This window comes from Orbicella franksi, chromosome 1 (genome assembly GCF_964199315.1).
Source record: "Orbicella franksi chromosome 1, jaOrbFran1.1, whole genome shotgun sequence".
NCBI classification, from domain to species: domain Eukaryota; kingdom Metazoa; phylum Cnidaria; class Anthozoa; order Scleractinia; family Merulinidae; genus Orbicella; species Orbicella franksi.
In genome coordinates, this window is record NC_138145.1 from 23,112,670 (window position 1) to 23,121,601 (window position 8,932).

The window sequence follows — 8,932 nt, forward strand, 5'->3', positions numbered from 1 at the left end:
CACTGAGGATAATTTTTGAATGACAACATTACCCTCACAGGGCTGTACTCTAAGGGTGCCTGGGTGCCACAGGCGACTAACTTTCGCCTTTGGGCTACTGGAAAAACTTACTTTTTTCATATAAGCTTTATTGCTGGGCACACATGATTTTACGGTTAGGAACCTTTGGCCCCTCCTGAATTTTTCTTAGACCACAGCCTACCTTGCCTGGAAATGAGGAATGCCTAACTGTTAGTCTTCTACTGTTGTAGAAGACTGGCAGGTCTAACGTGATTGAGGTTTAACTCGAAAGAACTTACTTGAAAGATTTCAGTCGTGTTTATGCTTATTTGCCCTGGTATCCAATGGTCTCCTCGATCCTCAGACTTCAGCCAAACCAGTTTATACCTGTAGGTAGCCATGCTTCTTATGTATATGATGACACAGCTCATGGTGGAGCCACGCATGTGGTAGTAGAACGTCATGCATTGCGGTCCCCGCATCCATGGACCCTCAAGTCGCGCAGGGTCTCCTGGGTTGCGTGGACTAGAAGTCTCAATATAAATGTACTTGCCAGTTCCTTGATTAAAAAAAAAAAAAAAAGAATAGTTGACAGTAAGTAACTCGATTGTCAACAATAAAGACTTGGAACACCGATTCTCTTTTCTTTCACTGTAATGTCGCAGAAATTTAGTATGTTGTAACCTGATATATGAACATTACTAAATAATAAAGCAATAAACTGAATTTAATAAAACGAAACGAAACGTCCTTTACCACAAAAGTGGTCGTCTAAAAAGTGGTCGAATAAAATGAGGTGTGGAAAACAAAAGAATGAACATAACTAAGTGAACATTTCCGCCGGGATGGAGTCTGGTTGAGTGTTTAATGTCGATCTCTTCTTCCTACTTAGGAGCACCTCATAGACAAGGCATTTCTTTAACATGTCAAATTGCTCATGAAGATTCAGGGGCTTTTGATTGTGTTTTGCCTTTAAGATGTTGACTGATCACGGAGTATCTGCGCTCCTCAATGCACAGGTGGAGGTGGCGGCTGGTGTAGCCTATATAACTTACATCGCACGAATTTCATATAAATTCATAAGGCACAAAAACAACAACAACAAAAAACAGTAGGTTAATTTTCTTTGATTGGATGGAGAGTACCGCACCTGTTTTGGAAACAACGAGAAATTGAGAAATCACAAAGCAAAGCGGAGGCGTGTCAATTACTGTACTGTTAAGGTCATCAGAAATTCGTTTTATTTTAATTTTGTCAAAGACTTGTATTTTTCTTTGTGTCACCTGAAGTGTGGTCAGCATAAGGCCCAGTGTTCCAGCTAGGAGTAGCGTATTGTTTGAGTGTCCATTGAAAATAGAAGACATTCCTCCAAAAGCAAAAGTGCACATCGAAGTTACAGTTTCCTTAAGAAAAAAAAGAAAGAAAGAAAGAAAGAAAGAATTATTGACGTACTCAGCTTGCAAGCTCCTTACTTATTTCCACGTAACCAGTCTGCTTGTCTACTCTTACTATATGAACGATCGAAGGTTCAGCGTAACAAGCTATCCAGCAACCTCGTACCCAGGGCTTTTCCCTTAAAAATGAGGGAAAGGGAAAAGGCCTGGGAACGAGGTTGACTATCTAATTAAAACTCTCTAGGTAAAGCAGTTATGCCACGATATTTTAAGTATTTATTTTTTGAGGAACAAAATTACTTTCTAATTAAAGTTGAATGTGGTTCGAAAAATCGGGATTCAACTTAATTTTCCTTATGACAGAAATCAACCCGACTGGCTACTGAAACTTTTTTAGCAGGTTAGAAAAGGAACATAACAAAACAACCAGGACAGAGCCAGAACGTTAATGTCCAAAATACAAAGATATTTTGAAGAACAAAGGGTTGTTTGAAATCTCGCAAAAGATCAATTAAAAGACTATAGTTTGCTACTGAGCGTATTAACTTTTCGATATTCGCCATTTAAATTCCAGTGAGCCGAAGATGAAGATAAAGTAAAATATTTCTCATGGCCTGAGTTTGATAGACAAGTACCTATCCCGCCTCGTGATTCACTTCCGCTTTCACACAGCCCGTCAGTAAATGTGACGTCATCGACTGCTATATCTCCTTGATAGCCTCTGCCAACAACTGCGTTTAATACAACCTACAAAGACATTCAACGTTAAAAAGTTTCCTTTTCATTTAATATTATCAAGTCCACTTTAGATTCGGCTCAAATAAAATACGGCGTCTGAGCAGGGCTTATGAATTCATCAAGTTTAAACAAAGGTAATCATTATCATGACAGTGGTTGGATAGCTGATCTTATTCAACATTTTCTCCTTCGTTTAGTTTCGATTGAGAAGATATATCATATGCCACGTCACTGATTTTTTTTTTCCGCGCAGCAATTCAAAAATCATATTGAATTAATATATTATTTTCAACTTTTTTAGATGAAAGACGTGAAAGCCAAGTGTATATGTTTCTATAAGCCCGCTTGTTTACAGAGAAATTTTAACAGAAGACTGCTATCCATCAGGGTATTTTCCTTTTACGGTCACCGTGGCCAAATAGTGTCTCTCCGCCGATAAACAATATCGCGTCACGTGATCGATTTAAACCAATAGGAATCGAAGAAAATTTGGTGGTGAACCATAAGAGGTGATAGTTAATGAGGCCGAAGGCCGACTCAACTAAAGAAATCTTAGCCTCATAATCTAATTGCTAGTAGTCGAGGTTTCCTTACTTGAAACTCGTCGGCGTAGCCTGAGTCGATATTTGCCTCTCTCCACTGATTACCCTGCTCTCCTGACTTTTGCCACATCAAGTAATTGCCATATAGCCCTCGAATTTGAAGAAACACATCAAGATTTCCTATATGACTCCCATACATATGGTAATAAAAGCGAAAACATTTCGGTCCCCGAATGAGCGGACTCAATAGCTGTGCAGAGTGTTTCTCTTTGGCGGGTTTTGACGTCTCAATGTAAATGTAGTATCCGTTCCCTGTGTGGGTAAGAAAATGCAAAGAAATATTAGCGACCTCTCTCTCAAATAAATAGGGAGCGTAAGTAACGACGACGGCGACGGCGACGGCGACGGCGACGCCGAGGACTACACTTAGTCTAAAATGAATTTATATTTTACCGGCGAAATTCTCAATTATTTAGATCAGTTCAGTACGCCAATGGCTCTAAACACGTGCTCGGGCTAAATATGCAACGTCTGCGTTCAATTCCAAATGGAAATACGAAAAATTAGTCGTCGTCGTTGGCGTTCCTCGGATTACGAAGAACTTGGTCATTTCACTTTCTTGTTTTGTAGAGGACGGCAAAGAAATGTACAAAGATTTATAACGAACGTGCACAGCTATTGTTTTGTTCATTTTTGTTTGGTGACATTCTCGTTGCCTTCATCGTCGTGGTTTGCTTAAGCTCCCTAATATCTTTTAGACAAACGTTGTTAACATCTTAGCGTGTGAGTCATTGAACGAGTAACAGGTCGTTCCAGGATGCTCTTCCATTTGAGAACCAGCAGGATAGCTTAAAGAAATTATGATAAATTCCATCGTGCAAGAATTATTAAGTTGCTTAAACTACGCTTAAACAAGCTGTAACAGAAAGGTGACTGTAACATATAGTCAATATAGAACCAAATTTCTCTCAACATATTTTTTAGATCATAATTATCAGTGAAAGTACTCGGAAGTGCTAGAGATACCCTTAAACGCTGTTATTTCTAGAAAGATGTGTTAGTTACCAGTGTGGTCCTGGCTTGGCCCAGTTCCGTGGCTTGGTGTATTAAATCTTCTGCGGAACCAGTGAATGTCGTCTTGAGGACTTAAGACGTTACGCCATCCACAATAGCTCTTATCGAAGGTACAGTTTGCTAGTATTAGAATGGGAAAAGATAAAATCTTACCAAAACAGTCGTCTACAAATAACCAATGAGAGTTTGCACATGACATGGAGGCCGGCGTATTACATGTTCCTTCGATTCTCTCTTCTTTTGGTAAACGAACACCCTGTTGTTTGGGAACACCAATGTGGTTGTAATGAAAATGTTGTACATTGAACTTAAATGTATGCAATGTGACCTTAATAAGATTCTTGGACCGTATGCATCCATATGTGGGTTGGATTCAGTTATACGTTTCTCCTTTCCAGGAATGGTTTTTCCTTGTTTTGCTACTTTTCCCAGAAAACAACACTTCAGTGTACAGAAGACCAGCACTAAAACTTGTGTTGGCTAATATTTCAAGGCGAGGCTTCTATGACTTCAGTTCTGTTCGAAATTTTTCGGTTAACATTTTTGCTGGAATTTCCTTAAATAGAAGTAAAATGACCTACTGACATCGTACCTGACAGTAATACACTAAAGTTTAAAACAATTAATTCGACTCCCCTATCATTAACTAAAACTAACTGTCAAAAGTAATCTGTAAGGTTAAATGAGACAAATTCTCAATCGATCTTTTCTATCAAGCACGACATGAACAAGTATGTCACGAATGTTATGTGTTTCTTCAATATTTCACCTTTGAACATTACCTTCAAAATTTCCAGGTGGCGTATTTCTACCAGCAGAGACACAAGTCAAATTCTTGCTGAAACTAATGTCATCGATGGCGATATCTGATTTATACGTCAAGCCAGCTACGCCTTCTATTATGACCTGAAGTTGATAAATGCAGACATAAAGAAACTGGACACAAATGTCAGAGCGGAATGTTAAGATCCAAGTACACTATTACATGCGTCGGAGGTTGTATCGGCAGGTGAATGATCAAAAAATACATTACCACCCACGCCTCGGGGACTGCAAAGGGGGAGGCTAGGTAAGGTTCAGACTAGCCCTCCCTTCTTTTTTTGCTTGGGTTGACTTTTTAGCGCTCCATGGCCAATTAGTACGCAAAAACATGCATACTTGCTTGTCTTGGTCAGGTTTTTTAGCCCTCCCACTTTATAATGGTCTTCGCGTCCCTGCAAATTCATTTCTGATTTTCAAGTAAATGGGTTTAATTTAAGACGAGTTCATAATTAGTAAAGAAAATTAATCATTGAGCAACTGAGTAGTACACTACTTCTCCATATGGATCCAATTATCAACAGTGATAGTTTTTATTGTGATTTATGACCTGCTTATTAGACCAATGTCACGTGTTTGTATTTTAGTGTGAATGATCGAAGCAATCGAATCGTTATATATTTTATGTTATACGTCACTGACTTCACCCTCACCTACCCTCCCTGAAAAAGGTGTCAATCGCAAGCATTAGACGACGATGGTCCACCGTAGAAAAATTGTTCTTGAAGAGAAAAAATCGTTTGACCAGCCATTTAACGGATATTCAAACACTACTCAAGGTATTATAAATTCACAGTCAAGACTTTGTTTATACCCGATATGTCCCCGCGTAGTTTATGGTCAGGCATGCCTCAATCCAGTCTTTAGATACATGGCTTCTATAGCGGCTCCAAACTCTGTTTTCACTGCCATTGATTCTAACATAAATGGACAGGGACTCAATAGTGCTGCCGTACATGGAGTAGTAAAAGGCCATCCGCTGTGCGCCTCTCATCCAAGGGCTGTTGAGCCTTGCCTTCTCATTATATTTACGAGGAAGTGACGTCTCAATGTAAATATATGAGCCATTACCTATAGAAAGCTATCGTTAATGAAAAGTCTTGAAAATAACGGTTCTTTCAATTCTGTGTGAATTTTATCAGTTGTTGTAACTGGTTCTACAATCGTCTCTGGGAAAGTACATTGAATTCAACAAAGTGACTTCGCTATAAATTTGAACAAAAAAGTTAAAGGGGCTCAGTCACGGCAATTTGAGTTATTTTGGCCACGTAAAAAAATGCATTTAAATTGCAGGAGATCTGACAAAGTAGTTTACTAAGATAGAAAAACATCACAAATATAATAATAAACTATAAAGGAACAAGGATGGTAAAGGATGGAGACGATTAACACGGATTGCAAACGACGAATTTGAAACATTTAGGCTAAACTTTTCAAGACAACCAAACCGTGACCTGGCTCCTAAGTGCACTTACACAAAAATACATTTTAAAGTTAGGTAGTAGTCAACTTAGGTACCAAATAGCAAGGTTCTTTAAATATTATATTTTTTTACCTGAGTGATCACTGATCGGTCCGGTATTACTACTAGGAGTGCTTCCTCGCCAAAGACGCCAGTCAAAATGATCGGCGTATTTTTCGTTACGCCAATCACAAAATTGGTTCTGATCGAAGGTGCAATTACCTAACAAGTGATAGAAAATGACTCATTATGTAAAATGAACGGTATTTTGGTTTTATTGTGAATATTCTTGGTGCAAAACCATCGCATACTCGAACCAGTCAAAAGTTATCTGATTTAAGTTAGAGAACGAGGTCTGGATTCATAAATTTTGGGATTTAAAGGTCACTGATTTTTGTCTACACTTGAAGGACAAACACATACATGACCACAAAAAGGCTCGTCTCAGATATCCAGTTACAATAAGACAAAGCATATTTCTAAGAACAAGAAAAAACCTTTTATTTCTTTTTTGCTTGTTAGTTTGTGTATACTGGGAAAGAAACAAGATGATACGAGCTTCACTACACGCCGCCTTGTCCTAGATCTCCCCCAACATTCTGTATTTATGTCACTTTAATTCTAACCGGGCTTATTGATAGTGTGAACATGTTCACTTGCGCCTATTCTTAGGCCTACCCTGTAAGTATAAACTAAATTTCGTGGATTACATGTTTTAGAGATGCCCGGCTGAGTTCCTAGTTCACCAAGTGAGCCGAGAGAAAAAAAAAAAACGGCTTCTCTAGAGGTATTGTCAGTGAATTCTGTTTCGCTATACTGAAGGTATCCTTGCCGGATTAAGCCTACTGGTTAAACCCTGCTTACTTGATGACATAGCGGGTCTGCAGCTTGATAACCCGCGATCACACCAATTTTTACGTTGTCTGTAGTTTTAAATTGATCGCGCGACCAGGTTAAGCCAAAAGCTAAATACAAGTAGACGCGCAGGAGAAGTTATTTAACTGATCGGAGGGCGAAAGCCAGATCGATACTGCAGTCTGAAGAACGTTTGAAGGTAATAATACCCTTAACTGGGATTTACTTTGTATCGGTCTCATGAAGGTACAGATATTGTGTATGTAAGCATTTCAGTCCCATGCAGCATGAACAATGCAAGTTCTAAAGCGGCCATTTATCTTTTCTGAGTTTGTTTTCATAGATTCATTTTAATATGATAGTCACTTTAAGAGAGCTCTTTAATTTGGTCTCCGACTGAACTCGTTCGAGCTACTTCTCGTGAAATTGTTTTTAATAGAACTTTTAGTAGCGGGATCTCACTTTGCACAAAAGTGAAGTACAGGTAACACTTAGGAAAAGCCTTTAGTTGCTTTTGAATGCAGTCATCGATAATCCGACATTTTACATCACAGCAAACGGCATCTCATTATTTTTACAATTTCCGCTTAAAATTTGGTTCGCCCTCAGGTTCGGCCTCAAGAAGCACATGAACAAAGCAAACGAGCGCTTTGCTAGAAGCAACTGATGCTTTCATCCGAAGCCAGGAGGATTTCAGCGCTTGGTCTGATTAGAAAATAGAATCCATTTCGTTTATTTGACCTATTGTAAAATTAACGGCAGCTGCATTTAACAAAGCAAGTATCGAATGACAACTTGCGGACTTATAACGAAAGAAGGGAAAGGGCGCTATTATTTTAAATTGCAGCCCAAAACTCCTCCTTAGCTTGGTCATATCTTTAGTTTCATCATTATCAGTTAAGGTATTTAGCGTGTTAAAATTCACTTCACATTAGTGAATTAATAACTCAGCTATCCTTGAAATTTCATTAACGTGTCAAATACAATCGATAAATTCAATATACGATTTTCGCTCACTTTGTTTATTCCATGAAGGAAAAAGTTAAAGAACCTTTATCTGCACGCTTTTGAGTGAGTGCTGTTAATCTGGAAGGGCAAAGGTTCGCCGCGAAAAAGATTTTAAATCTCAAGATATTATGGTTGTATTTATTTTAGCTAATAGGAAATGATTGCGAATTTAAACAAGGACGGTAAGATGGGAAAATTGCTAGTTTCCGCGAGATACGGATAATTGTAAAAGCCGTGTTTCTTGACAAAAATTCAAATGAAGGTGAAAACCATTCCATAGACAGAAAAAAATTAATACCGAACTGAACAATAGAAAATTGACACAATTCATGAAGGAGGCGCAATATGCCCAGTAACTAGAGTAAAAGGGACTCTGCAACTGCTTAGTCAGTACAATCGCGAGTGAAAAGCTAAGTTACTTAACTAACAAAAAAAAATAACAGTGGGAATCTACAACGAAATGAAGAAAACTTACCGGTAAGATCCAGTGAAGAGACGTCTCTTACGAGAAATTCACAAGTTGCAAATAATAAATACGTTCCCTGGAGAAATATCAACATGATTGTGCCGTAGTATGCGCAATCTGAAACGTTAAGAGAAAGAAAATAACAGTGCTTCAAAGTTTCCTGCTGTCGATTACAGATTAAGTGTTCTAGAACTCAATTTGCTTTACTTTTAAAGGGTTTTTCGAACGCATCAGAGTGCGACGCTCCATAAATTGTCCAGTAAGAGGGCCTTACTTCGTGATGTATTATGTTACTTGCACGCCTGTCACAAAATTGAATATTTAAGATACCCTCTAACTAAACATTCAAGCCAAACACACATTATCGATGTGTGGTTAAATCTAGACAGGCATCGTGTATCAACCTGGGTCTCAGAACGTAATGGAAAATAAGAAAGGCAAATCAGCATAAAGATTGAAGAAAAAAAAAAACTGATAGAAGAGCTTTGCAACAAGGCTACTAGGACGCTGTTTCGAGACAAAAAGTTTAAAGCTAAAAAATTTAATGCTGTCTTCATTTAAAGGCTCCAACGCA

General features: G+C 38.4%; 1 protein-coding gene across 1 annotated transcript in view; it reads right to left on the minus strand.

Annotated features, from left to right (window-relative positions):
• The window catches only part of LOC145478288 (MAM and LDL-receptor class A domain-containing protein 2-like), a 53,740-nt gene extending 45,045 nt beyond the window's left edge, over positions 1-8,695 (minus strand). Inside the window, exons 1-9 of the mRNA XM_081456253.1 lie at positions 8,368-8,695; positions 6,123-6,251; positions 5,382-5,638; positions 4,531-4,654; positions 3,740-3,868; positions 2,727-2,986; positions 2,030-2,141; positions 1,284-1,403; positions 300-559 (exon numbers count right to left, since the gene is read on the minus strand). Coding sequence (XP_081312379.1) covers positions 300-559; positions 1,284-1,403; positions 2,030-2,141; positions 2,727-2,986; positions 3,740-3,868; positions 4,531-4,654; positions 5,382-5,638; positions 6,123-6,251; positions 8,368-8,452 — 1,476 coding nt within the window. The 5' untranslated portion in view covers positions 8,453-8,695. The remainder of the gene's footprint in view (positions 1-299; positions 560-1,283; positions 1,404-2,029; positions 2,142-2,726; positions 2,987-3,739; positions 3,869-4,530; positions 4,655-5,381; positions 5,639-6,122; positions 6,252-8,367) is intronic.
• Positions 8,696-8,932: the final 237 nt, after the last annotated feature.